A 21,269-nucleotide genomic window follows, 5' to 3' on the forward strand; every position below is an offset into this window, starting at 1 on the left:
CCTACTTGTGACAGCCTTATGACCCTCGTTAACAAGACTAGCTCTGAGTGATGAAGCTTTCCAATTAGGGACACTGATTTGAATCAGTCCTCAGGATGACTGCAAACAGGCAGCTGCTTGTGGGTTGATATCAAAAGAACCAGTACTCTGAATGTAGTCTCTAAAGGCGTATGTTATGCATCTATCTGGGTTTTTATATGACACTTGCTAACGTATCTCTACAATTTGCACCAGCCTAACAGGCAGTTTTAGCAAAGAGGACAAAGATAGGAAAAAGGCGTGGGCACAAATTTTCACACATTGCTCCAATCTTTTTGGCTGCCCGTGTAAATCTCAAATTTCAAAAAGTCTCCATTGGATCCAGTCTTAAGCAATTCAGATACCTCCTTGCAGGTGATTTAGCTCATTTACAAATGGTTTACACTGATATCAAAAAGAAATGCACAAATTAGGATCACAGAAGTGGCTAAGCACTCATTGATGTCACAGAACCTTTGCAACTTAGACCACTGAAGATTTCAAGCCAAAATTTCAGGACTGGAATCATCCAAGGCAAAATACAGATAGGCCAGAGGACTATATGCCAGCATGTAGCATTATACACCCACAAGAGGTCTCAGAGTTTTCACTTTTTAGTCTTCATCTGAGTTGGCTTTCCCTGACGTCTCCAGATGTCTTCAAGGTGATGTAGATCTGATTCATATGCAATAGGCATCTAGTGCAATCTTAACTACTGCCATTCAACAGAAAACTGGGGACAAAAAAAATAAAGGAAGTTCCTAACACAAACAGGTATATACATACACATTAGCCAAACTACCTCAATACTTAGAACCATCAACATCCTGAGTCATTGTGGCACTTAAACCATGTGGCAAAACACAGGTTAGCATCTAAGAGACCATTATCCTGATCAGCTATTGAAAGTGATACATAAATTAACAAGATAATCTAACAGAGTATTTGGAAGGTGTCTTCCAAAGGAGCAGCAAAAATGACAAATCTTTACACTTCTGTCTGAGTGAGGCTATTTAAAGTAGAGCAGCTTAATTAAGAATGTGAAAGGAGTTGCTTGTGACACACAAACTAAAATTCTGAGCTAATTCTGGATGTCCTTTCATCCCAGTGGTAGTGAGTAGAGGAAATGAAGGTGAAGGAAGGAAATGGCCTTCCTGGCATACTTAATTATATTTCAAGGTGCTAGGACTTTCCTCTTCCCGGAAAGTTTTCCACCAGAGTCAATGTCACACAATTACTCAGTGACACAAATATTCAAGAGCAGGAAAATATTTTTCTTTAGCTTGCACTTATAAAAGGCACTGATCCATACCAACAGGGTAGACTTAGCAGTCAAGAGGCTAACCATTGGCTTCTCCTACATTCATTTCATACATCATAAGCATAATGCAGCCTATTTCTTTAAATGTATTTGTGGCATAATGGCATAATAAACCATTTCCATGTAAAAAACACAACAAGGATTTACCATTTGAAAAGGTTCTTGGTTTAGCCTTCCAAAAATAATGTTGACTTTTTGTAACAGTCTGCATGAAAAAATAACAAGGAGGCATATTTCTCCTTTACTATTCACCCTTTCATTATGAATGAGAACTCAAAAATCTAAGTGCAGCAGAAAAGCTCCATGTTTCTGACATTATGGGGCCCCACTCCCTTTCCATCTGAAACCATGCTAGAGCAGATCCTGTGAACCAAGAGGTTGCTCTCCATTTTTACAGAAGCCCTTTGTTCAAGTTATTCTCGCTCATCTCTTTTCAAGTAAGTCCTGGCTCACAACTGTGTTTCCTCTTGTTCTAAGGAATGTGGAGGGATGTGGCAAGATGCTGGAAGAGATGCTAGCTTCTGAAGCTTAGGGTGTTGCAGAGGTTTTGGCCTGTGAAAAGAACGTCGGCTTTGTACACGTCTGGCTGCAGCAGATCTGTAATTTCCTTGTGCATCAAGCAACATTTTCTTCTCTTGGGGCTCCTTCATATAAGAGTCTTCCAGCCCTTCAAACATAAGTAGAGAATTCTCTTCTTGTGAATTCTCTGACTTGTAGCTAACTTCAGAACAATAACCTGAGTTCACTGTCTCTTTGTTATTCATATCTGTACCTGCTTCCCAGAAGAGGTCAGCTACATTTGGGTCACAAGAAGCTATATACTCAGAGACAGAAGAAAGAGATATATTCCCTCTGTTTTCCAATGAAGAATAGTTTTGTGTCCAAGGCATTTGAAGGCAAGATGGAAAGAAGTGGAGGGGAGTCATTGAAACGCTTTGGTTTTGGTTTAGTTGGTCATCTGAAGAGGAGTATTCTGTGATTTCAACATCATGGTCCATATCACCTAGAGAGCACAATTAAATAGAAACACTTGTAATATATACTTTCTATACTAGTATGCTGGCTATTGGGGTTTGCTTTTGGCTATTTTTATGAAGGTTTTATGAAAGTGGGTGGTTTAACATGGCTTTTTTGCTGGGGAACTGTACCCTCTCCCAATTTCTATCTTAGACAACCTAAAGTGAGTTTATTAAACTTCTTTTCCTTGCTGAGTATCCGGCAAAACTTAGTTCAGTGTTTGTGATGAACCGACTGCCTGTTTCATATATTTAGGAGATGGAGCCATCATCTAGTCATTAAGGTGTAGCTTTATCTTGAAACATGTAGTCCTGATGCTCAGCAAGGAAATCTTTCAGAAGCTTTTAAAAGAAATTCTGCTCTTTGAGTCAAGTAGCACAGGGTCTCACCAGGGAGTCAATTTCTTATTGACCAGAGCCTATGATCAGTTTTCTGTATATTTGAGACTACGTAGAGAAACTTCACATTTTGACCCTTGGTTTACAGTTTACATGGGTTTTTAAAACCTTTTAATTGACATTTCAGTATCATTCTCCTATTAGGAGAATTTTGTTAAGGAGATAATTCAGAGGAGTGCTTCAGAGAGTAATCAAATTCTAAGCTTATTAGCTTGGGAAACCTAACTTCCCAAAACACTTCTTAACAAACACAGCAGTAAAAACCTAGTGATTTTGATACATCAAAGATACTTGCACAAGAACTTACACATACCGGTTCCTAATAATAAAGTCAATTATAAATAAGGCAATAGAATAGAGGAAAAGAATAAAGGTTAGCAAGAAAATATTCATCAAATCATATGACAGTATTTTATGTGGAATATTCTCAGTGGAAAAAAAAGTGAAGAGAATTCCAGTGTGGAAGTCAAGGAGAAGTTTTCCTCTTGGAATGCTACTCATTATTCAAGTTTTTAATCAGGATATTGGAATTTAATTCACAGTTCTTTAATTAATCTGCTGTTCCTTTCAAATCTTCATTTAGAAAATAATCGAAGATGTATTAATAAGGAACTGAATACTAGAACCAACCACAAACCTACAGGCCGCTCCAGTAAAGAAAGTGATGTGCTTCCTGTACACTTGAACTAGCACATCTTCTGCAGAGATAGAAGGCAGAACAGAAGAAAAACGGAACTTCCTTTTCTATTTCTTTTCAAAAGGTTATGAAGTTCTTCTCAAATCAAAAATACCAGCATTCACTCTTACCCTGAGGTCTTTATCTGAAAAAAGTTTCATCAGCTAACTACAGAAGTACTTTCAACTTACCACACTCCTTTATTTGTTGATGCATAGAGGACATTAGGTCATACATTTGTGACCATGGATTCCACAAAAGCAAATTCATGATGAAACTGATCATTGCATTTCATTGCATGATCCCCACAGTGCCCAGTGTTCTATTCAATTGTGATGTCTGAACTGTGACCTGACACACCTCATTTACAGCACTGACCCTATTGATTATAAAAATGACGGCTGCTTTTTATGGTGTGGAAAATTTCCACAAAGTGAGAATTAAAGGCCAACTAGGATAATTGATTTAAACCCAGAGTCAATATAATTTTATGCCTCTACCACATTAGAAACAACAAGTTATTTACGGCATCAGAAAGCTAAGCATTTTTCTGGTTTTAAAATAAGGTATGTGTTAAGATAAACTCACGGTTTAAGGATAAAGCTCTAACCAAAACTGGAATTCTGCTTTTCCACAGTCTGGCTGTTGTGTAATTATCTCTACCTGTGCAAGGGAACTCTGATGCATTCTAGTAAACGTGCTAAATTTTTAAACTCTTTCTTATGTAATTTAATGATGATATGAGCAGTGTCATTGAGTACTTGTATTGTAGTGGTGGGACCATTTTCCCTTCCTGGGCACTAGATAAATAACCTGGACAAATGCTCAAAACTGATTCAAGGCCTCTTAGCAAGAGAGTCAAAAATCATATTCTAATCACGCTAAGAATGAGAGCCTTAGCCCAGATCATTGCTGGTCTAGCCCTGCTGCTCTTAGTGTACATCTGAATGCAATAGAGTCCAGTTGGTTAAATGACTCGTCTGACCTCTTATGGGCAAACCATATCCTTTGAAATCAGCAACTGGATTGTTTTTCTGGGGCTTCAGACTACTTTGTTTACATCTGCAGATGGTAGTGACAATGTTACACAAGAAGACCTATCACTGTTTAAGGAGGTCAAATCAGAATTACCTGATTCCTGTTAGGGAATTCAGGTACAAATTTTATCATCTAGGACTGACTAACCAAGAAGCCTGGAGCTTCTTGAAAATGGGTGCACAATATTCTGGTATTTGGAATACTATTTTCTTGGCATTTAAGTGTTCAAGCCAAAACAAAGAGCAGGACCATTATCTGCTGTAAAAATAGCAAGTCATTGGACCCCAAATAGTTGGACAACTCTTCTGCAAAAGAAAAATAGATGTTTTGTTATTCAAGCTGGAGAAAAACAGAAGTTGTTTAGTTGTACAAAGAAATCAGGAAGGAAAGAGTGCTCTGGGAGAAGAAAAATCAGAAAAGTAAGTTTACTTGTCTGTAGTCAGGGTTGATAGGAAGGTTGATTAAAAATAAAGGTGATAACATCCTTTAAAATATTACATATGTGTTGATTCTGGGAGAAAAGATCTGGGTCGTTCCTCTGGGCCATCTGCTAGCAGGAAGGAATCTATTGATTTGTTGCTGAGCCGGAATGGAGTGAGCCGTCTGAAGTTGTTTGGAGAGTATGGGATCTGCACTCGGGCCCTTTGTGATGGTACCACAGTATCTTCACTAGATAACCATGGCGAGAATTTCATGTAGATGCTTTGATCGTCATCAGTTGAAAATACCGGGTTATCAATTCCTAAAAAAAGTTCACGAGTTACAAATACAATTAATCAAAATAATTTCTCGGTAATACAGCAAGATGCTTTGTAAAAGGAGAATGGCTATCGTGGGAAAAAAATAGGCTGATATAGGTGTATAGGTGTATATATGGTATAGGTGTGACTAGGCCAATACACAGACCATTATATACACATACATTGTTTGGTTATTGCGAGTCATTTTTGATTTCTATTAGAGGGAAAAACTGGATATTATATCCAATATGTAGTTACGTTTGGAATATCTGGAGACAAAAAATAAAACCAATAAAAGAAGAAATCAGTCAGCAAATATTAAGCAAAACAAAGCACAATATAAAATAGCTGCAGAAAAGTCAAATCAAACCCATATATAATAAAAAAAAGATGAAAAAAAACCCCGCAAAAGCATAAACTGCACAACTCCATAAAGGAATGATACGCGTGTGAGGGAACTAAAGCAGGCCACAAAACAAGTCAAAAGTAAGTTACGTGAGCCTTTTAATATAGATATCTAGTTTGTAGTGTTTGAAAAGAAAAAGAAATTTTAAAAATGAGTCTAGGTCTAATCTTGCCACCTGCTTATTTCTGGATCAATTTCTGGATGTCGTTATACATTCTCAAACATAGAATTTGTCATGGGTCAGTGAAAAGGCTGTATCAGCATGTCTGCCAAAAGAGTACAGATACAAGCGTTCTTCTTCACTGTATGCAGCATATTACATATGAAGCATAAAGTGGCATGCTGATAATTCAAACACAAAAGTGCTAAAGAGAAATACTTTAAAACTTTATAAATAATATATAGTGATACAGTTTCAATCTCATATTTTTGAGCCTTTCAGGGCTGGAAATGAAATCCAATGAATTCTCCAGGCATGCTGCAAATCTGCCCTTTTCAGTGACTTCTATGAACCTGTAAGAATCTGAGGGAGTTGTGAATTCAAGAGGAGAAATCTGGCCTGAAAGTAGAAGCATGAAATTTATCACAACAAAGTACTTCAAATGCAAGTAGAAAACAGTTCCAAAGGACTAGTATTGACTGGTTTTGTGAGGTAGGACAATTCTAAAATAACATTTTCTGTTACTAGAAATAATTAGTGGGTTTAGGTCTGGTTTAGGCAGTCATGCTTGCAACTTCTATCAGTAGCAAATTTGATGCTCTCCATACCTCTGGATAGCCAAAAGTTTTTATCTGTTAGCATTAATATTAAGCAAATACATTTTCTAATAGAACACATCAAAACAAAACAAAAAAACCCCAGGCTAAATGATCAGCATTTCTAGTCTTTTTTTTTAACGTTTGAGAAAAAAAAACCCAAACCCTCAGTAGGTAATTAATATTTTTACCAGTAGGAGTATCTGTGAAATTTTGCTTTGTCACATTAGCCAGGAAATCAACTCCTTTGCCTAGATGAAAAGTTTCATAATCATTATTTTCTTCTGATTCCGAAAACTCCAAATCTGGGGAAAAAAAAAAAAAAGAAAGTCCAATTTTATTAGAGATTTGAATCAGTTCTGATAGGAAGTGCTATTTTGTGCTGTTTTGTTGCTGGCATAAATTTCACACTCTGGCTAAGCTTTTGGATAACAGAATTGTCTGCTTTCCTGGGGCTGAAACAAACCACCCTATGACGTGGCACCACGGCTGCTGCTGTGTTTTGTGTCTTAAATGCTCACGTGTTGACAAATGTCATCATCACAGTGACCAGGCACTTCATCATTTGACAGAAGTTAGCATTAGGATCCTGACTGATTTCAAACCTGAAGTCATTGCTGCTTCTACTGCTGTAGAATCAGTTTTACGACAGCTGCCAAACCACTTGTTAAGATTGTCTTCCAATGAAGATTTTTTTTTTTTAAGTAGAGGATGACATCTATACACAGTGTTTTTTAACATGACAGCATTGAATGACCTACTTATAAGTATTTGGAAAGCTCTTCCCATGCAAAAAGGTTCTAGAATATTACACTTATTCAGCCAGCCTGTATTGCCCCTGTCAGTCAAACAAAAATAATGCTCAGAAAATGATTCAAAGAACATACATAAAGAAAAATATCTTTGCTTGGAGCTATTGAGAAAAGATGAATCCCTCTCTACTTAAATTCAATTCTCTTTGAGATCAAGGGGTTGCATGCATCAACAAAGGAAAGAACAGGGAAAGAGCTAGTTCAGTGGCTTTTAAAGCACGTTTCAGTTTTTAAGTGATATGTATTATTTTATAATTACATAAAAAACATACTGGCGTCTATCATGTCTTGCTATGACTGACATCAATGCCAAAAGATGGCTAAAACATGAGGTGAAAGAATTTGGGGCTTTACATGCAAAACCAGCTTGTGCTAGGGATGTTCCCTAGGCCGTTCAGCTTCAGATTGCGCTTTCAAGGCTGAACCATATGTAAAATTTGTGCATGAAGGGTGAATCAGTGCTGAAACTGGCCTCTGACTATGTGTTCCTTTCAAAGCTACGCTCTCCTTGCGTTCTAATGTGCTTGCTTAGAGTCAGCTCTGATTCAGACCCTTCTAAACAAATGGACCTTAACTCAGATGAGCGTGTTATCTCCGCTACTTAATTTTATATGGCATGGTGTCCCAGGCAGAAATATCCTGCTGTGATGAAAAATGTTAGCAAAAGTTGCTCTGTGCAGCTTATCCAAAAGGAATCTGAAAGTTCGTCTATGTTGCAGCCACTGCACTGGTTTTTTTTTTACAAAATTTAAATGCATTTTAAAAATGTGAGTAAAGAGACAATTAAAATTTGGTTTGTCATCGAGCTGCCTAGAAAAACAACTTCTAAATCATCAAGACACTGCATTTATGCATGGAGCAGATCCCCACTCTGAGTTCTGAATTATGACTAGAAGTCCCTTTTTAATACCAGCTTCAATGTTGCATGTAACAAATTTTTTCAGTAATGGTTTACTGACAATGCAGCTGGTAAAATGCAGCTAATGAAACTGGTCTACGAGTCTTTTTTACCTTTTTCCTTCAAAGTAAAATCTTGTACTGGATTTTCTGAAGGTATTTTTCCATTTGGTATGACATTGCTGTTTCGCTGAAAGAAAACAAAGAAAGTTACCAAAACCACTACCATCATCAGATAGCAATGGCAGTGACATCCTTGGAAATCACAAGTTCAGCAGCATAACCCTGAAATCCATTGTAAGCTTTGCTTGAAACTCAACATGGATGTCATTAGTTTCCCCCCTACGCTCATACTCACTACAAGAAAAGAAAGAAACTTCGGCTCTTTGTATGCTGTACGTTCCCTCTTAGTTTCATGTAAATTTTGTAGAACGCTCTATGCTATAGTGCTACCGTGGTACATCGACCCTGCAACATCTCCCCACAGTGTTGTAGCATGGCTCAAGATCTGTTGTTTTTCAAGTGATCAAAAATCTCTCACCCAGAAGAAGGCTCCCAAAGCAAAGAGAAAAGCAGCACTGAGAAGATGCCCCTCGAGCTATCTCATAGTTTAATCTCTTCTTGCTTAGGCCCTTTAAATTCATGAAGTTCTAAAGGACAGAGATAAATGCAGGACATAGGACCCTTCAGAGTCCTCCCTGCCCTCCCCATCCCTTATTTTGTATAATAGGTGGCTACATCTGGGTCCTTGTGAAAGTATTTTACCCTTTTTTGGCCCCGGTCTCTCTTGTGGATTTTATTGAGCTTCTTGGAATGGTTTATTCCTAGTTTGGTACTCTTGAAAGATTCTAAGCGCTTCCTCATTGTCCTATGGAAAATCTCCTTGTCTTGTTTCTCATCTTCACTGTGCATGATCTCATGTCGACTGTACAGGTGTTTGTGCTGTGGCCAGGAAGGGAAGACAATATTCATTTATTTAGAAATACAGCTGGATGCCCTGAATCAATGCATTCAGTTAGTGTCATGCAAATGTAAACAACTCCATAAAAAAGAATGAATCGAAGACTAGTCTGAAGGCATTAATGAAACTCCTATTTTCCTTTCTCTTTCTTCACCACGAAACAGGTTTAAGTCCAGGAATTTTAAGTATGTAAGAGTGACTGTCATTCAAAGTAAGCCTCTCCCTGAAAGTGTCTGAATCACTTCGGTTGATACACTCCATTTAATCCTGCTTCAGAACCTATGTTGGACCCAGTTCTGCATTCCACTGGCCCCAGTCAAGAAGTCAAAGGCACTAGTTCTGTTAAAGAGGCATGTTCATAAATGGGAAAAAATATGGACAAAGAGCCTATCTTCCTCAAGGGTGCAGATTTTACAGATGGGTTGATTCCTTCTGAGTTTTGCTCCCAAATTTTGGTTCCTAATGTCTCCTAGTTTTAGATTGGAAAACAGTCCAATGCTAGGCTCTCACCTCTTGCCTGGGTTTATACAGGTACTGTTGTAGGGTGTGATGAGCAACTGTGTCTTCTGTGTCCCGGATACTTTTCCTCCTCTGCTCTAAAGCTTGCATGTCAAGGCAAACTGGTCCAGCTTTTTCTCTCCTGAAGAATACAATATACAAACAGCAGTATTTAAAACCAGTAATTGCTGAAAGGGAAGAAAAAACAGGAAAATGGGGAACAAGAAAGAGAAATGAAGATGAAGTCTGAAAAAAAAGGGGAAGGTCAAAATCAGCTAGATGAAAATGAGTGAGGAAATACCTAATGGGAAATGCGTAAAGATCATCGGTTTTTGTCTTTCAGGTGGGTGTAGCATTAATTTCTCAGCTTACATGACACTGTCTGTTAAGTGAAAGAATCATAAGGAAGGAGAAATTTTTTTCCTTGCCTCGCTTCTGACTTTTTCTGGAGCAGACACAGAAATGACATGTAGACCTGTCTATAGCAGTTGATGAACAAAAGGCATATGGAACAACTCTAATGTGGATGTCTGCTTCATCTGACCAGCCTTTACTGCAAAAATTTGTTTGTGTGTAAAATGCAACAATATAACTGTATGTATACCCATTTTGTGGGGGAGAAAAGAGTAACTGAATTTCAAAATAGGGGTGAATGAAGGCCCTGCAATTTGCATTTTTGAAAATTTATGACATTGTTTCCATTTCTTCACATATAACATACCCCCCCTCCGCACCGCAATCAGTCCACATTACTTACAGTAAATAAGAGACAGAGCCTTCCACAGTACTTGGGCGTGGGGTGCTGAAATCCACATTTACCATGTTGTCTGTGCTTGGAGAACGTATAAATGCCAAGGAACCTCTACGTTCTCCCTGGCCACAGAAAGAAACAAGACATATTACAGCTGTGAACACCTAGGGCAAAATGTGTATCAGAAAATGCAGATCATTTCCGAGGCTGCTGTATGGAAATGGCACAAGAAGCAGTAATCTAACTTAATCTGACATTACTGTATGGGATTCAAGACATTATCGGGTAAAGATTCTGGGGCTAAACCCACATGGCTTAGCTATCTATAGGGCCCTTTGCATCTGTTAAAGATAAAAAATACTGTAATGAATCTACTGAACAGATTCAGCAGTGAATCTGAACATAAGTCTCATGCTCATCAAAGTCAAAGTCATTATCTAACTTTCTTCCTCTGAGGTGTGACCCAGAAAGCACCACGAGAAAGAACATTAGTTCTTGAGTTCAAATGGTCTGAAAACTGAATGGGTAATTTACAAAATTTCAAAAGGAAGTATTTGCTTATCTTGTGAACCACTCCCCATTTTTCACACTAACATAATTTCCGAATTTCCTCTTATTTTCTGAATTCAGTCTTTGAAATTCCATGTTTCACTGGAAGAAGTCTGCCTGGATATGGCTCATTTTCAAAAAAAGAAAGGAGATTATTATTAGTAGTAATATCAGTCATAGTAATAGTTTTTATTTTAGTTAAAGAAATTAACTGGTATATCATGTAGCTGTGAAAACGGGTTCACCTGGAGATTACAGGCATAGATGGATTATCACTTCAAAGATCACTGTTTAAAATATTCCATTTAAAACTACACTCTACACTATATGAATACTGCACATTTGTAGTGATTTGAACTGAAGTGACCAGTTTCATACTGAAAAAGATTAGGAATTCTTACACAATCTCTTAGCGTTGCTCCAGACTGAGAATGGTACTCATGCAGAAGGCCAGTAACTTTCTTCCATTCTGTAACTTTAAACATTTCTCCTCTTGCAAGTCTTAAATTGCTCTACCTTCACAATTCTGTGATTGCTTTTGATATCTGTTGTATACCACTTTAACTTTTGAAGTGTGGGTGTTATGATTCCACTGAATTAAAGTTACCCTTCCCAATTTTTTTTTTTTTTTGTATTACTGTGATCTGTCAGAATGAGATTATAGCAGTCCACTACTTTGGTCATATATCCACACCATTTGGAAGTGAGCTGCTTCAAGTAAGATTTGTCATCACACAGAACCACTGTTCTGCAGGAGCCAGACTCTGTTGACACATTTAGAAAGATGGCAGTTTGCCTAATCCCTTGGGAATTACGCTGTTTTTCATGCAATGAATATAGAAACAAAGTTATTCAGTAAAATCCAACAGAAGAGTACACTGACATAATATTCATACTTGGGGATCGGGCATAATATTGAGAACTACAGCCACTCAAACAGGTGATACTGAGACTCAAAACACATTTAGAAAAAAAAAAGCAGAGCAGAAATGAAAGTAGTTTTCTTTTAGACATCCCCTGCAATATATCAACTTTAGGTTATATCATAAATTAACAAAAACCCCCAAAACCAGAAAATAAACCAACTAAACCAAAAAAAAGCCCAAACCCCAAACTATGTTATAATATGTCAACAAGCACTCATAAATACCTCAGCCACATAGCTAATTGCATCCTTCAAGTTGAGTTCATGGAAAACGTTAAGGATCTGGTCTCTTGATTTTTGAGCAGACCTTCTCATCAGTACTTTACTGAGGAATTTCCTATCAAAATTGGACCACCTGATAATTTAAACAAACTTTGTTAATGGCAACAAGGAATTTTAGTTTCACAGCATTTTTAGTCTAGCATAAATGATATTTTTGTGAGCTAAGCACTTTGAAAAAAAATGGTGAACATACCAACGAGAGGGATTTGTGTTTTGAAGGTTTTCAATTAGCATTTAAAGAAAGTTAAGGAAAAGCCTCCTACAGAGCTGTGCAGCTGTCACAAATCATTTAATAGGTTAACTTACCAAACACTACTACAACAGCAAGGGCGCTATGATTACAGTATCTCATTTCGGAGTCACTAGGATATTTTATACTCTGGGAGATCATGCTACCTTATTTTTCCACTTCTGATTATGCATTGTTATATTTAATAGCTTCATTCTAAAAGTTTAATTTTCTTTCCTCCTTTGGAAGGGAATCTGCTTTTCCCCAGTTGTATTGTAGGAAAGCCAGCCTAGAAAATCAGTTCACAACAGCAGTGCCCTTCCTAAAGCACTTATAGAGGGCCTTATTCATGCCACTGAGGTACTCAGGGGGATAGAATTAATGTATATTTTCTGTGATTTACACTTCCAAGCTTATTTGATAGTAGGATATCTCCCATCTCGTATATAGGCTCCAGAAGATAAAGGCTGCTTTGCTTCCATCTGCCTTCCTCAAGATTTTCTTGAGGCAACTTTGGAGACTACTGTTCAAAGTTACTCTATTCATCTTACTCAATGGCTATTTTGAGTTTGTGACTTTTTATCCAGATTGTTGAAGCCTTTTTGTTATTAAACATTATTCACAGAATTGATAACTATTCCTCTTCTCTAGACAGAACACCTGACAAGCAGTCTCTAATTCATGCTTTCACACCTGAGCGTATCAGTGAGGATGCTGGGGGCTGCCATTTTTTTGAGGAAGCAGCACTTTCAGGTACGTATAGTCCAAAAGAAGCAAACTTAAGGTGATGTCATTCAAAATACATTAGTCATCAAACCACACACTCAACCATGAATCTACATTAAGCTACTCCTTCTCTTGTTACTCAGGGAGATTACTTTCTAACACCTAAGAAGTCAAACTCTGAACTTCCACTTTAAAAATATTTAGCTCCATCTTAAAGACAGTATGTCAAAACTGGGGATGTATCCCCTGTAGCCTGCTGAAATTCATTCCCAAAAAGTAAACTAAAAATTTAGACCAAAAGAATGAGGATGTTCTATTTGGGATACGTCACGAAAATTCTTCACTGCATGAATGAACAAAGACCAAAAAGAAATGAAGGAGATTCTCCCTGTAACTGGGTACAGAAAGGTGAGCAATTCTACTTGGGCTCAGATACAATCTAGCTCCAGCCCAGCAGTTGTGTAGTTATATGAGCATAAAGCTAAACCTAAGCTAATATACTCAGCTTCTCAGCAAGGGTTAGAGGAGTGCTCTGCAGAAAGCTGATGCAACCACATGGCTTTTGGATTGGAACTGACGTGTTGAGTCTGCAGGACATGAGCAGGTTAGAACTGTGACTGCACCTATGAAATGACCTAACTCCAGGGAGAGAACTGCCTGTCCTTAACACTCAAGATGTCCAGATTTAATGTCCTTTTTTCACATTTGTTCATCTAGATTATGGAAGTCTGCCCATCACAATGGTAACTCTTCACGTGTAGTATAAAGAAAATGGTGTCTCTGTCTTTCAGCTGAGTAATCTCTCAAGATGAATCAACTATAAACAGAGGGGGATGGAAATGGTCCATAATTTTCATTATCGGTTTTAAACTATTCAAGTCATTTCAAAGCACGCTCTGCCATTGCTTTCAGGGGTGTTGAACACATCCTTTGTAGAAATAGGATAATGAAATGAAATGAAAAGAAATGAAATGAAATGAAATGAAATGAAATGGAATGGAATGGAACGGAACGGAATGGAATGGAATGGAGTATTACAGAGAAGGACCAACATTAGCATTTTAGGTTAAATTTTGTGCAAATGGACAGTTCTCAAGTCTTGAGAGAAGCTGATCCCCGGATGTGAACTGAGGCGTTTGCAAAGGCCTAATCTGAACTGTGGAAGAAAAGGAAAAGATTCCAGTTGTAGGGGACAAAAATAAACTATATTCACATCTGCCATATTTCCAGTATTTTCAGTATATAACCTTTTAAACTACATTTGACATCCTAGCTGTCCCTAAACCCACCAACTGAAAAAGTCATAATTTACAGATAAGATTTCCTAGCAGTATTTCAACATTCCAAGTTAGTTACTACTTACTTGTCTCTCAGATAATTATGTCCTATTTGTCCAGAAATGTCTTCTATAGCAGAAAGAATGTGATCAAAGGCCTAGGAAAACAAAAGTGGAATTAATACCTTTACAGAAATAACAGGCATAATTAGAAAATAGCTCAATTTATGTCAGGTTAGACCAAGAGACTATGCAGAATAATTTTTTTGCTGGTAAGCAGGGTTTTTTTCCCATTTACAAAAATACTACTATATGCTTTTCTTCAAAGGTCCTGAGGTTTCTAACCAGTTCTTTACAAATTCACTGACTATTTTTGAATTACAAGGGTCTCAGCAAGAAGGTACTTAAGCCCCCATTTTAACATCCAATTTTAAGACTCTCTTTAACCACTCATTTTACCTTCTCCATTTCTGCCCTATGAAGTATGTCAGTCACTATTAGTGCCAGTGATTAAATCAGTTGAAAAATTTCCCTAGTGTTTCTTTTTAGATGTTTCAGGACTCCATACTTCCCTCACAGTAGAAGTAAGCACCATGCTTTTGATATCTAGGGAAAAATCTCATACTCTGTATATTAGATGGCTGATAGAAATCCTGAGATTTATAATTCTTGACTCAAACCAAGGCAGCTGCAGATAAAATTTGGTCTTTTTCTGTATATGGTTGTTAACATTTCACTCTGAACATTGGAGTGGTTACTGCAAAATATACAGCATGCTAGGTTTAGAACAAAATGGGTGATATGGATTATTCCTGAATATAATATTAATTATTGCCTCAGGAGATATCTGACATGGAAGTGGAGAAAATGATATAACTAATTTGTCTCCCTCCTACTGGCTGAGAACAGACAGTGCTCCTTCTCTCTGAAGGCTGCAATTTATACTGTTCTAGGAGCACTGTGCCTCCTGGAACAATATCTGCTAGAATATTCTAGGAAGTGGCGAATCAGTACATACAACTTTACAAAGTGTTAGGATTAAGATTACTGCTTGGCCTGCACTACTAACTGACATGTAAAGCTATATCCCATAAATGTAGACAGACTGTATTTCTTCACCTGGGGGAAGAATCCTAATTTTCAAATAGTAAATTATTTGAACGGAAATTGAAATTTGAATTGCTGGATAACAAAAGCATAACGCATTTATTCAGTACTCTGTAAGAGAATTCCCCAGAAACCAACCCTGTCTGTCATTAAGTTGTTAATTCACTTCAGGTAACCTCCGATGTGAACAGACAAGATTAGAAGCTCCTACAAGAATATGTTAAAATACTCAATGCAGGATACCTGTGTAAATCTGAAAAGCTTGTGAATTAAAGAAGGCCATGAAAGATGTTTTACGGGCTTCTGTCCTTTAGCCTATATTTGTATTGAAAATGTATGTTTTCTTTTACTGAACAAAAACTTTACAATGTTGTGTGAAACTGAATTGGAAGAGATCACGTTTCAAAATCTTTTAAAACGTTAAAGAAATGCAGGTGCATAGACAGCATTCTCACTGAACTAAAACTATCAACGTTAACCTGGAATTTCAGTGTATAAGTAACATTTGCACTGGGCAGCAGACTACCTTTCTATGTAATATGCAGGCTACAAAGCCTGCTTTCCTATCTTATCCACAAATAAACAATATTTAAGAAGGAAAAATGAACTTCCACACACTTTGCCCTAGTGATCTTCAATCAAATGTCCTCCTCTTTTAGATGAAGAGAAAGAAGCATATTCCAGTCGTGCTGCTTCCCCAGTACTGTCAGCCCCACTGAATTCTCAAGTGAAAGACCAGAACCTTCAGTTGCGTATTCCCTCACAGGACTCAACCCAAAGATAAACTACAGCCTACTTTTAAAATGTTTGAAGGATTATGCATTTGAAATTTGATTCCCCTTTCCCTTTCAAAAATAAATTTTCTCTATTTTTTTTTATTCTTAAGGCACTCTGTAAAAATCAAAAAGACACCATAGTTGTGTTTAAAAATATCTTACCCTGCCATGAAGTTTCTCATTCAGTTTTGGCTCTCTGTGTTCAGTTTTCTTCACTTTCAGCCACTGTACCAGAGGCTTGATAGTCAGTCCCTAAGGATTGAAGCATGATACGAAATACATAGGAATTATCTTAGGCTTTCCTACAGCTGGTGGTTGTTAAAGAGAAATAGAGCATTTTTCTGTGTTATGTGCTGGTTCTCATACTTCCTCAGTTGATCTCTGTCCCCTTTAGAAAATAAAATAAGGTAATACCCTCCGCTTCTGTTACAAAGGTTTGAAAGGACACCAACCAGTAGAAAAATACATCTCCTATAAGAAAAATGTGGCAGTGGAGGTGTTAAAGTGTTTCCTGTAGCATTGAACGTGCTGTTTTCTGCACATATTTTTGTTTGTGACCACAGTTAAACTTTCTATAATAAATTTGAGAAAAAAATGCAAGCTGGTATATACTGGCATATCTCCAATTAAATTAATGTTGTTTTTTTTAATCCAGAAAGTGCTATTTTGTTTGGATTCTAAATACTTTCTTGTCCCACTGCTTACTGTCATCTTTTAAAACAAGGACTTAGGCTCAGGTGGATCAGCTTAATGACTGTATTTGCCTATAAAAAGGACTGTTCCCTATAGTTATTCACATGCAGTGAAGGATGTTAACCTGATATTAACTTGAGTGCTATTAATACCAAGCAGCTAAGACTGAACATTTTTTAGCACAGAGGAAATTGTGTTTTGTCCCTTGCGGTGCCATATGAAAACATAAAATAGGATCTTTGTTACTAAAATTACAAATTCAATTATGCTTTCAGTTCAGTGAAACAATATGCAACCTTCAGCTGAGAACTGCTTTAAGCAGTTGGTACTTTTGGGGGACTCCTTCTCCTTGCAAGAAGCATGCTTAAGAAGTTGAATTACCTGGAAAATAACAGTAAAAAACACAACAATGATAGTTGTGCTGACAAACAGGTTTTTCTCTTGCACCTTCTTGTCATCCAGAAGTACGACCAGAGCAAAAGCAACTGCTCCACGTAGTCCACCATATGACATCACCACCTGGTCTATTATCTCCAACTGGACCATTCTGTAGTGGTTAAGAATCCATGTCTGTAAGACCACACCTATAAAAAACAAATGCCAGCGTGTCTAGAAATACTCTTATGAAATGTCAATATCTCAACCGTGCATAACAGAAACAGTACCACCAGTCTGCTTTCATAAAAATCCTCTACACCATCTGCTTCTCCCTCCACTTTCTACACTGCCAAGGAGGGCAGACCCACTTGGTACCTTACTCTTTATCTTTAGCCAAAGGAATTAGATGAAGCTTCTCTGAGTCAGCAGCTCTTCTCAGAGTGCTGCCCTCTGACATAGGCACTACAGGTGAAATTCTGATGTACTGACCTTTGAAATTCTCCGTTGAGAAATAATAGAATTTCTAGCACCATAGTCAGTGATATGCACAGAGTCTTTTAATAGGAAGAGAAGTGTGTTGAAACAGTGTTGATTTAAGGAGTAAGTGTGGTACTCTTTACAAATCACTAAAAATGACATTTATGCCACTGTCTTATGAAGGGTTGTGTCGCTATGCTAATACTGTCTTCAGGTGAGATGCTCCCTGCTGCAGGAGAACTAAAGCTCTAGAAATCACAATGTCTCCCAGAGAAGGAAAACAGCTTCACTGCTCCTGAGAGTGGTGCAGCACGTGTGTCCTACTCAGCAGGCCAGGACTGCTAACCAGTACAAAATAGATATTCCTCTTTTTGGAGAACTTCGAACTTGTGCTGAAGGAAGAGTGTCTTGTATATATAGGCCTCTGGTGGAGAGGACCTTGAAAATTAATTCATGCCACCGCTCTGACTCCTCCAAGGGTATGAGAGCTGCAATTACATAAGGCCCAATATCATCAGGTCTTCAGTAATTTATCAATTTCTAAGCTCAATGACTTTAATGGAGGCATATTGTTATTGCTGAATATTTAGTATTTACTTATGGATTACACTCGTTACAGGATTGTTAATCACTCATTCTGGGAATAAAACAAGTGACAAAGTCAAAATACTGAAAACTTGTTTAAATATCTCACACGCATCAGTGGTTACTGAGAGGTGGCTACAGACTATTTAGAAAGGAAGACATGGGGCTAGGCCCTTCATTCAACCCAGGAATCTCCAGACGGAATAAGAATACTGAGTTGGGGAAAACTGCCAGCTATATAGATGTGTTACCTTTTATTTGAATTTGATTCAAGACAAACAGGCAAATAAACCTGTTCAATTTATTCCCAGATGTAAGTACATACACCAAGACACTATGTGTTACTGTCTAGCAGTACATCATTCTGTGCTTTTTTTCCAGTTAGCCCCTTTTCTATTTCACAAAACAGTGATTAAATAGTAGAACAATTCTACAACAAGTAGAACAATATTTGGGCAAATCGTCATTGGTATTTTGACATGTTTGCAAACTTATATAAACACAGTAAATTGACAGTAGATAATCCCTACCGGCCACAGTCTTATTTACTGTTTTCCACCAGCCCCTGAGAATTATTTCTTAAGACAGAGAACCTGTGGTGCAATTATATATAGTCTTACATCACTGTGTGTCTCAAAGCTGAAGTTGACCATAAAATTAGCTTAAGACAATCTCTTTATTACTAAATTGAAAGAGCTGAAAGAAAGATATAGCTGACGGAACTCACGTATTTTGTTAGACTGCAAGTTAAAAAACAAGGTCCATTTCACTGGGAGATTTTGCCAATACCATGCGCTGGGTCAACAAAGGTTAGCAACTGGGTGATTAATGTTAACTGCTGGGCTAGTCATATCCTCACACATCATCAAAAGTGAAATCCTACTATATATTTTCAGCATGTGATGAAGCTTACTGTAGAGATCTACCCTCCTAACCCAAAACCAACCACAAATTCAAACCAAATAAATGGAATAGTTTAAAAGGAACAAATCCAGAACTCAAAATATTTTTTTTAAATTTTTTTTTTCAAAAGAATATGTGATTGCATCAACAATACAATGCAAGGACAGGAAGAAGATCGTCCCCTTACCAATAACTCTATATACTGAGATGAAGACCAGTGTCAACAGAATAAAAGCTGTATTCCAAGTCCAGATAGCCGGATCTACAGCTGAAATTCCCAGGAACATGAAGATAATAGTTTCTGCTCCACTGGCCATCATTTTCATGGTATATCTTACAGTTGTAGAAGATTGTTCAGAGATGTTAGCCTTCACATATTTCTGACAGCAGATGCCACAGAAAGTTATCCTAGAAAAAAAAAAAAAGAAGCAATTGTTCAGAAAACATTTGTTGTAATATTTAATATTATTTCTATCTGTCTGTCACACAGTGGTAAAACCCCACCATTAACGCCTAAGAAAAAATACACTCAGGAGTCATTGTGGAGTCTAATCTAGGTAAAAAGCATATCTCAAACATTCATCCTGAGCTGATCACAAGAGGTCTGAAGACAGCAGTTAATTAGATCGTAACAAACCTTAATTCTCTTCAGATTATTGCAGTGCTTTACATGCAAAATTTAAAATCTTGTTTACATTAGACATAATCTTAAACTAATGATCTGTTTGCAGTAAAATTTTCAGATCTTGGGTATACTCACTGTAGCATCTACAAACATAACAAGCAAAACTGAGAAGAAAGATAGTCAAGAATCAATGGATACTGAAAGAAGAAAGACCACAGAGCCAAAACAGGCAAGGTTTAGGCAAACCTTAACAGGCTAGTCAAGACAGTGAGAGCAGCAAATAACGGACATTCACATAATGCCTTAGAAAAATATTAGTTCAATTACAAATTATAGGGAAAGATGTCAATGCAAATGGACAACTGTTAGTTATTGAAGAATTATTAATCACAAAGAGCCAAGAGTCAAGTCTGTATTTTGCAAAGGAAGTTCTCATGTTGCACAGCAGATACTGGAAAACTTGCATTCCTTTTCAAGGCTGAATGACAGTATTTGCAAACTATAATCTACTGCAGTGTGAAGATAGTAATAGTCAGCATAAATTTAATGAGTGTCATATTCTATTGCTGTCCTATATAATTTAGTTCTTTCTTTGCAATGTTTTTAAAAACCATATTCCTTTCTCAGCCCCTTCACAGGCAGTAATAAAAAGAGACTTACGCAAGGATAGCGGAAAGAGAAAGCATCTCTGCTGTGAGGTAGGACAGGTAGGAAATGATAAACACAAATCCCGGTTCAATGATTCTCACGTGCTTGGTGAAACGACTGACCAATGAGAGCAGGAATGCAAAGAAAATGCCAACCAGTGTCCCCCCCACGCTCACCACAAAGAATGACACTGAAAAACAAAACCAAACACAACTTAAGTGGTAGAAATATAATGGTTTGAACTAGTCCTCTTCTATTTTATGGCCAGCAAATCAGAGAAAATTTTGGAGGACATGTCAAAAATTATTTCTAAAATGCAACAAGATGAATTGCTTTGGACCACTTGGTATGCGAATGCAGCATTCTGTAGAAAAAAAAAACAAGGTTACTTTCTGTAAGTCTCACTGTTTTAGGCTTATTCAAAACTCACTATTGAACAATTTTTTTCACATGTTCTGTAAACAAATGCTTTTCCAAAAGCATGTTTTAGAATATGCTAAAGTCATTGGTAAAACCTTGATTCATAAGATAATGTAGTATCATGTCATGCTTGGAATGGGAAATAGTGACTAAATTTTTAGGTAAATACATTTCTTAATTGTCACTGTCAAACATTACTTGATGGCAATCAGTGATAAGGAGTAAGAACGCCCATATGCAATCTCAACTTTCCTGGAATGCAGGGAAAGCATAGGCGGAAACTAAGAACGTGTTATAAAATACAAAGAAAATATGCAGAGCTGTCAAGTTTGGTGGCCTTAACACCTGAACTCCACATCCATTGAGCCTCCTCAGAAGAAA

At 37.3% G+C, this 21,269-nt stretch overlaps 1 protein-coding gene across 2 annotated transcripts in view; it reads right to left on the minus strand.

The window, feature by feature from the left end:
* Positions 1-2,224: 2,224 nt before the first annotated feature.
* SLC9A3 (solute carrier family 9 member A3) overlaps positions 2,225-21,269 on the minus strand; it is a 55,113-nt gene continuing 36,068 nt past the window's right edge. Inside the window, exons 5-17 of one of the 2 annotated variants that reach the window (XM_074575689.1) lie at positions 20,481-20,658; positions 19,383-19,603; positions 17,234-17,436; positions 16,322-16,411; positions 14,364-14,434; positions 11,989-12,118; positions 10,296-10,411; positions 9,551-9,680; positions 8,845-9,021; positions 8,194-8,269; positions 6,562-6,675; positions 4,967-5,210; positions 2,225-2,342 (exon numbers count right to left, since the gene is read on the minus strand). In XM_074575689.1, coding sequence (XP_074431790.1) covers positions 2,339-2,342; positions 4,967-5,210; positions 6,562-6,675; positions 8,194-8,269; positions 8,845-9,021; positions 9,551-9,680; positions 10,296-10,411; positions 11,989-12,118; positions 14,364-14,434; positions 16,322-16,411; positions 17,234-17,436; positions 19,383-19,603; positions 20,481-20,658 — 1,754 coding nt within the window. In that variant the 3' untranslated portion in view covers positions 2,225-2,338. Of the gene's footprint in view, positions 2,343-4,918; positions 5,211-6,561; positions 6,676-8,193; positions 8,270-8,844; positions 9,022-9,550; positions 9,681-10,295; positions 10,412-11,988; positions 12,119-14,363; positions 14,435-16,321; positions 16,412-17,233; positions 17,437-19,382; positions 19,604-20,480; positions 20,659-21,269 lie in introns of those variants that run through there. The other variant, XM_074575688.1, reaches the window with a different exon arrangement.

Source organism: Larus michahellis, chromosome 2 (assembly GCF_964199755.1).
Source record: "Larus michahellis chromosome 2, bLarMic1.1, whole genome shotgun sequence".
Lineage (NCBI taxonomy): Eukaryota > Metazoa > Chordata > Aves > Charadriiformes > Laridae > Larus > Larus michahellis.